The 14,532-nt window shown below is 34.2% G+C and overlaps 1 protein-coding gene across 2 annotated transcripts in view; it reads left to right on the top strand.

The window, feature by feature from the left end:
* ap (apterous) overlaps window positions 1-14,327 on the top strand; it is a 379,716-nt gene extending 365,389 nt beyond the window's left edge. For both annotated transcript variants that reach the window (XM_017606468.1, XM_017606475.1), the window contains one exon: window positions 12,430-14,327. In XM_017606468.1, coding sequence (XP_017461957.1) covers window positions 12,430-12,603 — 174 coding nt within the window. In that variant the 3' untranslated portion in view covers window positions 12,604-14,327. The remainder of the gene's footprint in view (window positions 1-12,429) is intronic.
* The last annotated feature ends 205 nt before the right edge of the window (window positions 14,328-14,532 follow it).

Below are 14,532 nucleotides of genomic sequence, written 5' to 3'. Positions count from 1 at the left end.
AGTTGTAAATTTTGAGCAAAAGTTCAACTCACTTAATTGGGACGTTCTGAATTTAATGGTATCTCCTGTTTTACCAGATTGGATCCGAGTTTCGAGATAACGGTACTTGAAAATTTGATTAAATTTTAACTATTTCCCTCAGTTTTGAAGTTATTTTACTAAAATTTTGCACATAAAGTTATCGAAATAGGTTTACTTTAACATATAGCTCCAATGCAGCTGATTACTCAGATATGTTTTTGCGCCATAACTCTAACTTCGTATCTGAATAATAAGTTGTATGCGTGCTATATGTTAAAGTCCTTTAACGGATGGTATACAACTTAACATCTTTTTTATTTATTGTTTCCTTTCGTTTTTAGTTTTCTTGATTGTTTGCGCAATGAATTCGTGGCGCAAGTTTCCACAACTTAACAAGAAGTGTATCTTTAAATAAAACAGTCAGTTTTTATAACTTATGGATTTTACCCGAGACGACCGATTAATCGGTTAATTTCTTAATATTAATAAAAAATAATAATAGATTGACGCTTACACATATGCACTGCTTACCACTACAGAACAGCGGTCGCCATTGCAATTATTATCGAACGCTTTTGATTAATCTTCTTCTCTTCTTACTTGACGCTGTAACCGCCTAAGCGATTTTGGCAGAGTTCAACAAAGCACGCCAGTCGTTTCTTTCTGTGCCAACTGACGCCAATTGGAAATGCCAAGTGAAGCCAAGTCCTTTTCTCCCTGGTCTTTCCATCTCAGTGCGGGCGTCCCTCTGAGCTGGAGCGTCGGTGTCCATTCAAAGGACATGGCCAAGCCAGCGGAGCCGCTGTATTTTAATTTGCTGCACTATACCCATGTCGTTCAAAAGCTTATACAGCTCTTCGTTCCATCATCTACGGTACTCGCCGTCACCAACGCGTAAAGGCCCGTAAATCTTCCGCAAAATCTTTCTCTCGAATACTCCAAGAGCCGCCTCATCGAATGTTGCCATTGTCCATGCTTCTACGCTATTTACCAGCACGGGCCTGATGAGTGACTTATAGAGTGTGATTTTTGTACGTCGAGAGAGGACTTTACTCCTGAATTGCCCGCTCAGTCCAAAGTGGCACTTGTTGGCAAGAGTGATTCTGCGTTGGATTTCCATGCTGACATAATTATCGCTATTAATGCTGGTTCCCAAGTAAAATATATTCTCTTCTTTCTCGAAATTATAACTGGGAAGAGTGACAGGAGATACTTCGTCTTGGCCTCGTTTAACACCAGACCCATTTGTTTTGCTTCCTTATCCAACTTTGAAAAGGCAGAACAGACTTCGCGGTTGTTGTTACCGATGATGTCGATGCCATCGGCATAAGCCAGCAATTGCACGCTCTCGTAGTAAATTAACCGATTAGTCGATTATTAAATTTTTTTTGCCATCACTAGTTGAACACAAATTAAAAAAAAATTAAAAAAAAAACTTTAAAATACTTTGACCGAAAACCCTGACTGTACCACAGTTATTAATATAAAGGCTATATTATTTAATGGCTCTACAATTAAGAGTGAAGATCTATCGAATTACTCCACAGCAGAATTAACTTGATTTAAATCTTGTCCAAATACATCTCCGGATGTGGAAAGCAGATTTTTGAATTATTCAGCAGTTTTAAATGATCAGAAAAGGTCATATTAGTTGATAATTTAAAAAGGCATGCTACTTTAGTGGATTAAAAGTATTGAAAAATTAAATAAAACTCCATTGAGTTTGAATATTTAAAAGCGTATTTTAGTGATTTATCCAGGTTTTTATGGCGCATATTTTCAGTTTTTTCTTGCATATTTTGGCCAGCCCTGGAGTGACCTACAAGTCTACGCCTAATGGTCTGATTATGCATACTTCGCATAACTTCGCACAACTTCGCATAAACTTCAAACTGTAATTACGTATGTACTTTGTATGTATTTTGTATGTATTCCATTACCCAGAAATTAGCAGAACTTTTAAAAACTTAGCGATCTGTTGAGTTTAGATTTTGCTTCACATTTTCTTAAGTTACACTTTTAGTGCACTGGTATAAATGGTTGTGCGAAGTTATGCGAAGTATGCATAATCAGACCCTAAAAACTGTAAATGGTTTTCATGAGAATCCTTTTAAGGCAGAAATACCCTCGGACGCTTGTAATTGCTTCCTGATCGCTTTTCTCAACTAAATACATCCATATCGTCACTAGACACGAATAAAGGCGCGAGTTTAAAAGTTGACCGCGAAAAAAGACACATAAAAAAACTTCTGCGAAGAAAGACTCTTAACCAGCGTTACCGCTTTGGTAATTTTTTACCAAAACTGGTAATTTTTTTCTTTTTAGGAGGAGTTTGGTAATTTGGTAATTTTTTTTCACAATTTGGTATTTTTTTTAACGTAAGTCTTTCCTTTAAGTTTTTAATACTAACTTAATATATATAAAATTTTATAACTTTGAACCTTCTGACAATTGCACAAAACAAAAAAAATTGCTTATGTACTTACATATGTATGTATTTACACCTTAAGATAGCCAAAAATTGAAAGGGCTCTTTAATGTAACAATTTGCCTTGACAACTCAGAACTTTTAGTATGAGTTTGCAATATAGCAGGAAACCACCCATTTTTCCCAATATGGCGGCTCGATCACAGCCCCTACAGTCTCACAAATCTGGATTTTGTATCATTTTTACCTGCCGGAACCAATGGTGAAAGAAAATAATTTCACGGGACTAATTAAAAGTTTGCGATTAAGTACGAATGTGACCCACTTATAAAATAGTAAAAGTAAATTTTATCTACCGTTTAACGATACATTTGCTGGTTTCATGTTTTGGTTTTAAGTTATGTAAAATAAATTATGTAAAAGACTGTATGTTACAGCCCATTTCCACCAACCGCTTAACTACAGTTAAGAGTTTAGATATTTTCAACAAGAGGTGATCTGCAATGTTTATTTATTCGTTTTTGTTATTTTCCTTTCATTTGCTTGTACCTAATATGAGCAATTACCTCCTTCGAGTTGTAATCTGTTTTTTCCCAATAGGCATAAACTGCAGTAGAAATGAACTATTAAACACCTTTTAAATGTTTATAAATCTACGAGCGATTTTTTTCTTTTATGTTTTAGGGCCGATTGTTCAATGTCTGATTAGTACAAATCGGAGGTAGAAGCTCCGGTTAAATACATTGAACAACCGGCCATTAAAAATATTTGTGAATTGTTATAGTCGGAACACATTGAAAAGGACAACCACAGCTGTAAATTGTACGTCTTCGTTATCTAAACGCTCAGTCGATGGTGATATGAATTTTTTGAACGCGGCAGCGACATCATGCATTTTTATGAGTTTGTCATAAAAGAATGGGAAGAACTCATTTTTCGGTCGAAAAATATAAATAGATCTAGCTGGCCACAATCCCAGACGTGGTTTATTATCTACATACGTCGAAAAATAATTTCCAATTTGTTAAGAATATTATGCTCATAAAAATTTGGTAATTTTTTTCTGAGTTCGGTAATTTTTTTTTAGAGGTTTGGTAAAAAATTAATAATCTTTGTGGCAACACTGTTCTTAACACAGTTGACGGCGAATAAAGACGCGTTAATAACATAGTTGACGGCGCAGAACCCGTATACTTATTTTCGCGGTCGACTATGTTTGCGGCTGTAACACTATGTAAATTCCCCAAAGATTTTTAAGGGAATGATGCTGAAGGGACAGTCCTTGGCCAGGTATAAATCTGTGTTTACGCGTTTTTATTCGCCGTCAACTAGGTTTCTTGTCTTTCTTCGCCGAAGTTTTCCTTAAGCGTATTTTTTCGTAAGATTTTTTTACACGTCTTTTTTCGCCGCCAAAACACCAGCGCGCCTTTATTCGTGTGTAGTGACGATATACATTAAGTAGCGAAATTTTCTTATTAGATACCGGCACAATTTCGCGGCTTTAATAATCTCTTCTTAAATAAATACGTTTTTGGGTGCAGAGCTGAAATAATGGTGAATATACTCCATTATCATCAATCAATCAAATGAAACCGATTCTAAAATTAGTGGCAGCGTTTTTGACTGATAATCGATTGAAAATTACGTCAAAAAGCTGCAGCTAACTTTAATGTCGATTTTATTTAGACTTTGAATAGGTCCCAATGTCACTAAATATCCGCGGTTATGTGGACAGCCCTAATACTCTCTGTATTTTTTCCGGTATGTGCATGGCAGTGTTACCGTTGTGCGACTAAAGTATCAAATTGACACTTTTTGGAGATTGATGCCCCTGACTCCGACTTGTTAAATATATGCTTATTTCGAAACTATTCTTGAAAATCATGTGACTTTTGCCCCTTTTCTTTGATTTAAAAATTCTGTATACACGTTTTGACAATTTTTTCATAAATTATATTTTTTTTGCGTGCTTAAAAATGTTTTTAGTATTTACTTTTCAAAGGCACTTAAAAATTACACCTCTGGCAAGATTTTGACTAATTTCAATCTTTTTATTATGTCAAATTTTTCTGCAAAAATGTCCACAAGTAGCATGAATTAATGCATGGTTTTTGTTGCTTAGCATTTCCCCCAAGTTATTTGTTCTAAATTTATTTTCGTGGCTCCCGGTACAAACAAATAATTTGCGATAGTTTATATACAAACTTAAACGGCTAAACTTTGTTATAATAATTGTTATCCACTAATGTTGTTTTTTTGTAACTGAAGTGTTACATTGATGTAAGTAATTTTTAACTGAAATTTTATTTTCATAATACGTGCAAAATCGTCGGCCGCTGTGGTGTAGTAGTAAGCAGTGCGCGCTTCCTCTCCGCAACGCCTGGGTTCAAACCCTGGTCAAAGCAACATCGCAAAAAATGTAGAAAAAAGGTTTTTTCTTAACAGCGGTCGTCCCTCGGCAGGCAATGGCAAACCTCCGAGTGTATTTCTGCCATGAAAAACAGGGTGACAGGTAATAAGATCAACGGAAATAAGGTCAATTGACTTTATTTCCCACCCTGGTGCGAAATAAAGTCAATTGACATTATTACCTTTTTAAAAACGAAATAAAATCAATTGACGTTATTTCTCTTTCAAACATTAAATTTGCTTAGCTTCGCGGCGGCCCGCGTACCCAGCGCGACCGGCGCGCACACCACGTCACGCTACGCCGCGGCCCCCCCGGCCCCCCCTTCCCCGTCTCACGACGTGCTGTAACGCAGGTAGATTTATTTTTTGTATACGTTGAAATAAAATTTTTATATATTTTAAACATCGAGCGTTTACCTATATTCAATAATACCCCCAATCTGCACACTTTTCACAAAGATGGGATTCTGATATAAAAATCCACCTAAGCTTTAACTGTCATCAGTGATATTAATGTTACCTTATATAACGACAGGTAATAAGTCCCAGATGGTTTCTAAAATCACAAATTAGTTTTTGTGCAAATTGCAGATAGAGGGTATTAATGAATTCAAGCCCTCGATATTTCACATTTTTATATTTGTAAGTTATTGGAAGCAGGGATGCCAACTTGGCTCAAACCGTGCCATTTGTTCCTATTTTACTTCAAATGGCACTTAATTTTTCAATTTGGCACAAAATGCCAAAATGGCACTTTTGTAAAAAAAATAACATTTCAATACAGTTTTGTGAAATCCTTTGCGTGCACTTCTTTTTCTCAACTAAAATTTTCTAATTTATAAAGGCTTTTCGACTGGTTTATCTTATTTTATCATTGCACTTTTGTTTTGAAAATGTGGTTTTATTTTATTGCTAAATGTGAATGATTAAAAGGAATTACCCCTCTTTTGGCACTTTTATTTTTCTATTTGGCACATTTTGGCACTTCCTTTGGCACTATCCTCAATATGGCACCTCATAACTAAGGAGAGTTGGCAGCCCTGATTGGAAGATTTCTGCTGTGTTTTGAGGCAACAACTTGTCTGCAGTAAAAAAGCATATAATTTGTGTTTCAAAAGTGTGTGAAAACAAATCAATTAACTTATATCTCGTTTCCGATATTAAATAATCAATAATTGTTTATACCCGCATTTTGGCACATTGGCTCGTTGAATGTGCCATCTAATAAGTAGTGTCGTCGTTCTCCTTAGCTGCTTTTAATTGAATGCTGGCGGAGGCATAAATACAGTGTAAGAAAATTCTTTTTTTATAATTGTTTCCTTATAGAAAAGTTGGGTTCTTTTCCACCTTAGACATTCCGAATTCGTTCAAAATATGCTAATTTAAAACACAGAATTCTTTCAGTGCTCCTCCGGGGTTTTTGGACATGTACTGATTCTTCAATTTAATAGTGTTCGGTTTATTTTTGTAGAAACGAAAAATGTTTTGCAAGTTATGGATCATTTCTCCACTCTTTCTTCAAATATTTCTCATATTCCAGCTGTGCGCAGGCGTTTAGTTTTTCGCATCGTGTTTTTACATATTCGTAATTTAAATGTTTTTTAATAGAATCAGGTGGTAGTTCATAATTGTGTGTGGATTAATATCACAACACTGAGGATTTGGCAAAAGCCTTTTTCTTCTATTAAAAAACAACACTTACGGGGCAATGTTTATTGTAAGAACAACATTTTTTTCTATGAATCGACATACTTTAAGCATTGTTGACGCTATTTCCATTTGAATGAGGAAATAGCGTCAATGACTTTATTTCCAAATTTTTGTTGACTTTAATTCGCTTCTGAAAAGGTAATAATGTCAATTGACTTTATTTCGCACCAGGGTGGGAAATAAAGTCAATTGACATTATTTCCATTGACCTTATTACCTGTCACCGAAAAACAGCTTCTCATAAAAATACAATCGCCCGTTCGGAGTCGGCGTAAAACTGTAGGTCCCTCCGCTCTGTGTGACAACATCTAGGCGCACGCTACAAATCGGAGGAGAAGCTCGGCCAAACAATAACATTTGTGTAAGCGCCAATCTATTATTATTATTATAATAAGTGCAAAATATGCATATTGCGTCTTTTATTTTGAGATAAAAAAACTATTTTTCGCCGAAAATGTGATCTCCATTAGCAATTTATTAAAAATAATGGGGAATACTCAAAGATGAAACAAAATCTTTTCTAAGCAGCTAAAAAGCTATAACTAACCTTAGAGGCGATTTTATTTCGACTATGAATATACCCCAATAAGTTTCGAAAGGTAAAATAATGAAAGTCTTTATCTACATGGTATAAACCAGAGATGGGCAAAGTGGCTCCCAGAATCCCTTTGCACTTAGGAGACGGCATGGCACATTTAGGTGCTAGATGAGGGGTGACATCAAGAGCCAGCATGAAGGGGGAAGAAGAGTGCAATAAAATTTCTTGTACTCCGACTCTCATTACTAATAAATATGATACTTTTAATGTATCTTTTACACCCCCTTTACCCTGAGAACTGCTTTACTTCTTGCGTAGCACTTGCTGACTCTATGACTGTTTAACAGCCAAAAATCTGCACATCCCTGGTATAAACGATTGGAATGACTTGAAGACACTTTTTTCGGCTGTGACACTTTTTTACGACTTTCCAAAAATTTGTCAGCGGTAACACTGGTGCAAGATGCCGATGAACGCGAAATATCTGAGAACAAGAATGGAGGTTCCTGTTACTCAAGAAGAATTATAACTAGCAGCTTATTGTCTGGAAGAGAATTAAATAATATAAAAAAACGTTTTAATACACATACAACACTTTTATAAATGGACTAAAAAGTAGAAAATAATATTTCTCAGTCCCATAGAATTTGTTTTGATAACTTTTGATTTTGAAATTTTACCAAAAGTTATTATAAACAATTTATGTGATTGAAAATGAAAAACTTGGAGCGCATGCAATACAAAGCATTAGATTTAATTGACAATAGTCAGACTACATAACATAGACCTAAAATTTCTACAGAGAAAGTACAAAATTTGAGATCGATTTTAAGCGATCGTTATTCATATTAGGGATGTTGCGAATGTGGAATTTTAGACATCCGCGGATGCGGATGTTTAAAAGCTTTTTAAGAAATAATTTAGGTGGGTAAATTAGGTGATTTGGGTAAATAAAAAAAGGAAAGGTTAATAAAAGTGAAAATGAAAGTGAAAAAGTGAATAGTGAACCGGTTCGGGGAAAATTAAACTCATCATAAGACTGAATGTTTTTTTAGTACTTGAATTTAAAAATTGGAGCATTGTACTTAATAAAAACTTTTTGAAGGGCCGTATATCAAACCTGCGCCACTATAACAACCCGCTCGAGGCGACAAACTTGAAAAACTTGAAACTTGGCAAAATTGTAAATTCTTTTCGGTTGACACCAGTTGAGAGGACTTTTAGTTATATTTATTTATTTTTATTGGAATATTCCAGGGACCGAAAACAGTTACAGTTATTTTGGCCTAATATTTTTATTGCGCAATAAACGTCCTATCCGGATAATAAAGAAACCGCTTATCCAAATTAAACAAATTTGGTGTCATATGAAAGATGACTGAAATAACTTTTAAACAGAAATAACGAATGACGGTTGTCAGCTCTATTTATATTTTTTATAACTTAATACTAAAGAAATTTATGTAAATACATACCTGACCCAATGTTTGTTCTATGGCAATTAATTAATATTTTTTATTGAAATATTTTTCAATGTGAGGCATTAGCGCACACAAGGGGTGGGTTTTGGGGTTCAAACCCTCTCTAAAGCCAATAACCTCAAATTCAAACTGTATCTTAAAGCCTAAAATCCAGCTCTCAAGAAAAATCACAAGAAATATTATTTATTATTTTTGTTTCTTGAATAAATAAATATGAGAGCATTTTTTTATTGAGAGCTGCAAACTGATTTAAGAAATTTTGATAGAACAAAATTACTTTTCCATTTCGTGTGCGTCATTTTATATTAATTTTTCCTTTTTCTTGAGAGCTCTTAAAAGTTTAACTGCGAATGAAAACATTGTCCTAAAAATATGCAATGCATACTCACATACTGTTGTTTTTTTTTACACTTTATAGTATAAAAGAGTTTACCACTGATACGTACTTAACAAGGATTCGAAGATTTAATTTGCCAACTTCGAATTCGTTCCACTAAAATGAGCTGCATAATAAAAATACAAGTTTAGTTATTTTTTCCGGTATTCGCAATACTAAAAAAATTGGGCAATTGTAAAAAATCACCATCTCCATCGAAAACCAGAGATCGAGGAAAATGAACATTAAACTCTTTTTTAACATTGTTTATTACTTTTGAAAGTTGAGTGTACCTTGTGTTTATAGAACTTTATATTAAACGAGTAATTTTCAAACTACCGCACGACCCTTCAGGTACCCTTTACCGATAAAAAAAAAGAATTATTGAAATCGTGGTCCAAAGTTATGCGGTAGCATACATAAAATAAGAAAAATATATTCCGACGAATTGATAACCTCCCCCTTTTTTAGGTCGGTTAAAAATGTTTGAGTACTTTGTTAATTTTATGTAAGTAAAGCGCAATTTATGAAACTTCAAAAAGTTTATTTATTTATTACATACTGTACAGAAAACTTGCATAAATATCCTTTAAAGAGCATATTATCTGAATTTTTAGAAGTATAAACCTCTCCCAAAATATATTCCTGGGTGCGCTCCTGATGTGAGGCTTTCCTCTTTTAGACATTTCAGTTTTAAAGCTATTCAAGACCTCTCTCATTGGATACCAAACTTGTTTAATTTGGATAAGCGGTTTGTTTATTATCCGGAAAGTACTTTTATTTCGGAATAAAAAAATACTTGGCCAAGTTTAACTCGTACAAAATAACTGCAATTTTCGGTCCCTTCAATATTCGCATTCGCAAAAGATCCGCATTGATTTTTGCGAATGCGAAAGCGAATGCGAGTGTTAAAATTAATNCTGAGGGGACTTTTTTCAAAAAGTTCTTTAAGAAACTATTTTTATTCATAAAAAACTTCATTTTTGGAGGTATTTTCAAATCGGTCCAGCTCACTTAAATCTTAATACTTTTACGAAATATTCTGGTGGACGACTTAAAATATAAGNCTTGCATAAATATCCTTTAAAGAGCATATTATCTGAATTTTTAGAAGTATAAACCTCTCCCAAAATATATTCCTGGGTGCGCTCCTGATGTGAGGCTTTCCTCTTTTAGACATTTCAGTTTTAAAGCTATTCAAGACCTCTCTCATTGGATACCAAACTTGTTTAATTTGGATAAGCGGTTTGTTTATTATCCGGAAAGTACTTTTATTTCGGAATAAAAAAATACTTGGCCAAGTTTAACTCGTACAAAATAACTGCAATTTTCGGTCCCTTCAATATTCGCATTCGCAAAAGATCCGCATTGATTTTTGCGAATGCGAAAGCGAATGCGAGTGTTAAAATTAATCCGGAAGCTCCGCGGTTGCGAATCCGAATGCGAATATTCGCAACAACCCTGATTCATATACCCACATATGTACATGCATATGTATATTACTTTTCATATCAATTCAAGTCTATTACATGCGCCCCACGCTTTTCATTTTCAATCTCATAAATTGTTTATAATGACTTTTGCTAAAATTTCAAAATCAAAATTTATCAAAACAAATTCTATGGGACTGAGAAATATTATTTTCTACTTTTTAGTCCATTTATAAAAGCGTTGAATATTAAAAAGTTTTTTTTTTTATATTATTTATATTCTACTTTTTAGTCTTGTCTGTATAAAATTTTGCAATAGATATTAACATAATTCATGTATGTACATTAGACTGCATCACTCCCCATACAAAAAAAAATCGGTACTATTTTTCCATTGGAATTATAAAATCTACTATATTTTAAGACGTCCACCAAAATATTTCGGAAAAATATTAAGATGTAAGTGAGCTGGACCGATTTGAAAATATCTCCANTAAGTGAGCTGGACCGATTTGAAAATACCTCCAAAAATGGTTTTTTTATGAATAAAAATAGTTTCTTAAAGATTTTTTTTTGAAAAAATCCCCTCAAATGACAAAACCGTTTAAGCTTAAAATATTTGCATAAAATATTTAAAAAAAAAAATTTAAAAAAAATGTTGAATCGTAATGATGATGCTGTTTTTAACATTTTTCAAAGATTGGTATAAGAAAAACTTGAATAACTGAACCTAAACTCTTCCGATTTAGACTTAAGAGGTGTCATTGGAAAGGTATTTTCTCACCCTTTTCATTTATTTGCTAATAAACTTATTCAAAGGATGGAAGAGAAAGGTAGGAGAAACGAACCTCATTCAAAGTTGAATTAAGATGTTTTAGTATTCGAAAAAAAAGATGGGACACGAATGACGTTTCTTTTGGCCAGAAATAAAAACGGTGTGAAAATACCTTTCTACTGAGATTCCATAAGTCTAAATCAGAACATTTTTGGCCCAGTTATTCAAGTTTTTCGTAAATCAATCTTTGAAAAAAGTAAAAAAAAACAGCATAAAAAATCTCATTCTTACGATTCCGTTGAAAAGATTTTTAAATATTTTTATGCAGATTTTTTAAGCTTATTCTAATTTGTCATCTGAGGGGACTTTTTCAAAAAGTTCTTTAAGAAACTATTTTTATTCATAAAAAACTTCATTTTTGGAGGTATTTTCAAATCGGTCCAGCTCACTTAAATCTTAATACTTTTACGAAATATTCTGGTGGACGACTTAAAATATAAGTTTGGTAATCCCGGCGGAAAAACCGCAACTTTTTTTGGTGATGCAGTCTAATGTACCTACATAATTACGAGCACCAGTTAATTTTATTTAAAGAAATTGCGTGTCGTCCATTTCCGCTGTAGCGTACGTAGTGCATAGCGCGACATCTACCTCTCAACAGACGAAGTTGATGTCTAGACTTTTTTATAGGAACTTTACAAAGCAAAGGCTTTCTAGGTGTCTGGACACACAACATTGCAAGTGACTGGACACATAACATTGCAAGTGACTGGACACACAACATTGCAAGTGTCTGGACACACAAAATTGCAAGTTGATAAAAGCGTTGTAAAAAGCAAAACGCCCTTACGGGGTTACTAATAAAGCTCTCAAAGGGTCCTGCACCATACGACACCCGTTTTATAAAACTCTTCAACACTTGTTTCGCGGAAGGAATTTTCCCACATAAATATATGGAAGATACAAAATTCATTGCCTGCCGTGGGGTGTATATTTTTGAATTGAAGTTTCATGAAAGTCTTTTAAAAACGGTGTTTTGAGATTAAAATGTTCTACAACTTTTAATCGCAAAGCAGGCAGAAAATAATTCCAAGGGTAAATATGTAGTACTACAACTTTTTACAAAAGTAAGTTCGAGCATTGTTTAGACGAAGCCGAACTGACATACATATAACCGAACTTTTGATGTTTGGTCGTTCCCTATTTATTAATAATATACTTTTACTAACACCCATGCATTTACTTTTTTAATTTTTCTAAGGTTTGGTTTCAAAATGCAAGAGCTAAATGGCGACGCATGATGATGAAGCAAGATGGTACAAATATTCTAGAAAAAGGCGATGGATCTCTGGATTTAGATAGCATTTCGGCGCATAGTCCTACTTCGTTCATGATAGGCGGCGGCAGTGGCTCTCCTCAGCATGCACTTGAGTAGCAGTCATGCTCGTTACTGGTACCACACCGAGAACTTTGAGCTAATCACGCTTATCTTGTTGCTTTATTAATATCACAGTCGTAGATGTAGCTGTAGTCTAAAGCACCCGTTTTACGCAAACGCTCCAGTCCAATGCAAGGGGAGAACAACCACGGCAGGGAATCTAGCGCCTACACACGCATTCATGCGAATACACACATACTTACAAATGTACACCCATAAAGACCAAGTCCACATAAGTTTACTACACGCATATATGTATTCATACATATTTATTTACGTTTACTCATAAGTTAATAGAGTATACATAGTTGCATAGTATGTATGTATGTACTATACATACATATACATATGAACTTCAAACGAATTGTATTGCACGCAAACTCTATTTCGAACTGGGAATCAAATAAAATACATATGTCTATATATGTACGTACATATGTATATACTTACATCCATAAGTGCATGCACACATATGTATGTGCATGCATATACTTATGGAAAAACACTTAGCAGACCAATTACCACCAAACTTCTAAGCCATAACGGGAACAATCTTATGCGCGTGGGCTAATATTTTTGTAAATGTATTTAGATATAGTTAATATAGGTGATATAATTTAAACCAGAATATCGAAATCTGAACTTGTTATTTCTAGCACATTTGGAACTTAAAGGATACGATACACACTCGTTTATATGTAGGTACATACATACATACATATGTACATTATAAAACAATAATACATAACCTAAGTACCTTTACTACATATGCATAGATTTAAAAGTTCAATTGCAGAATATCAGGCAAAAGCACCCATACATACATACGACACCTCAAGTAGTCTGGAAAAATTACGTACACATAAAGTTTTTTTGCTGCGGGATCATGATAAACCGTGAGGACTTGCAGTTCAACTTTCGACTAAGTACCCGCACTGAGATTTCTGCGCCTCGTAGTACATCTATGTTTTTAATTTTTTTAGTTTCCTATAAAACTTAACTATATTTAAAATAAGATAATTAATACAAGTTAACATACATACATAACTCAAAGAAAATCCCGACCCAAACACCTTTCCTATGGCCGGAAGGATGAGCATTTGCCAGGCTGAAAAAGTCAAAATAATAGCGTTTTCTTTTATCGAAATAATGTTGCATTTATTCTTCCCTGCGTCAGCGCTGTCAAATTTTCGTGTTCTTTTCTCAGTATCTTCGCATGCATATTGTATGCCCTTTCTTTAAAATGTTGCACTCTGATACTGTTGCCATATAAGAACGAGACATTTTTTTTTCGAGAAAAGAGATCGTCATAGGACAGAGAGCAAGTGCAACCGCACACATCAAAAAGTTTAAAGGCACAATTGTAATCAAACAGAAGGTGTGCAGCGCAACTACCAAGCGTACTGTTGTTCCCCGAACGACCACTTCACCGATCATTGAGGATAGGGAGGAATTTACTAATGATAATAATAATGGTACTCGCCGACGCGGAAAGGGTAGCTTTCAAATAAATGGTGTGTGTCGATCTTCTTCTTGCGAGTCTTTTCCAAGATATGGCGTATGATAAAGCCCTCATCTATGGTGAATCTACCAGGTCTAAGGTCACACTGATAAGACCCAATAAGTTCCTTGATAGTGTACGCATATGGGGTGTTCCATACCAAAAGGAACGGGGTTCACACTTCATATGTTTGATTTGTTTCAAATTTTTAGGGTTGATGCATAAACATAAATAATAAATAAGTATGAAATTTGAGCTTGATTAATACATTTTTATAAACTTTACAGCACAAAAACGAAAACAAATCGTATTAATAGTTTTCCAAATATCTCGAGAACGGTGCAAGGAAAAAATTTGACCCCTTGGGAGCTGTTTGAAAACAGCGGAAATTTGGATTTTTTCCAAAACGATTATAACCCTCAGTA

The sequence above is a fragment of the Rhagoletis zephyria genome, unplaced genomic scaffold (assembly GCF_001687245.7).
Source record: "Rhagoletis zephyria isolate East Lansing unplaced genomic scaffold, Rhagoletis_zephyria_1.1 Rzeph_scaffold_00162, whole genome shotgun sequence".
In the NCBI taxonomy this organism is placed as follows: domain Eukaryota; kingdom Metazoa; phylum Arthropoda; class Insecta; order Diptera; family Tephritidae; genus Rhagoletis; species Rhagoletis zephyria.
Note: the sequence above shows the minus strand (reverse complement) of the source record. Positions and strands in the feature narration are given on the sequence as shown.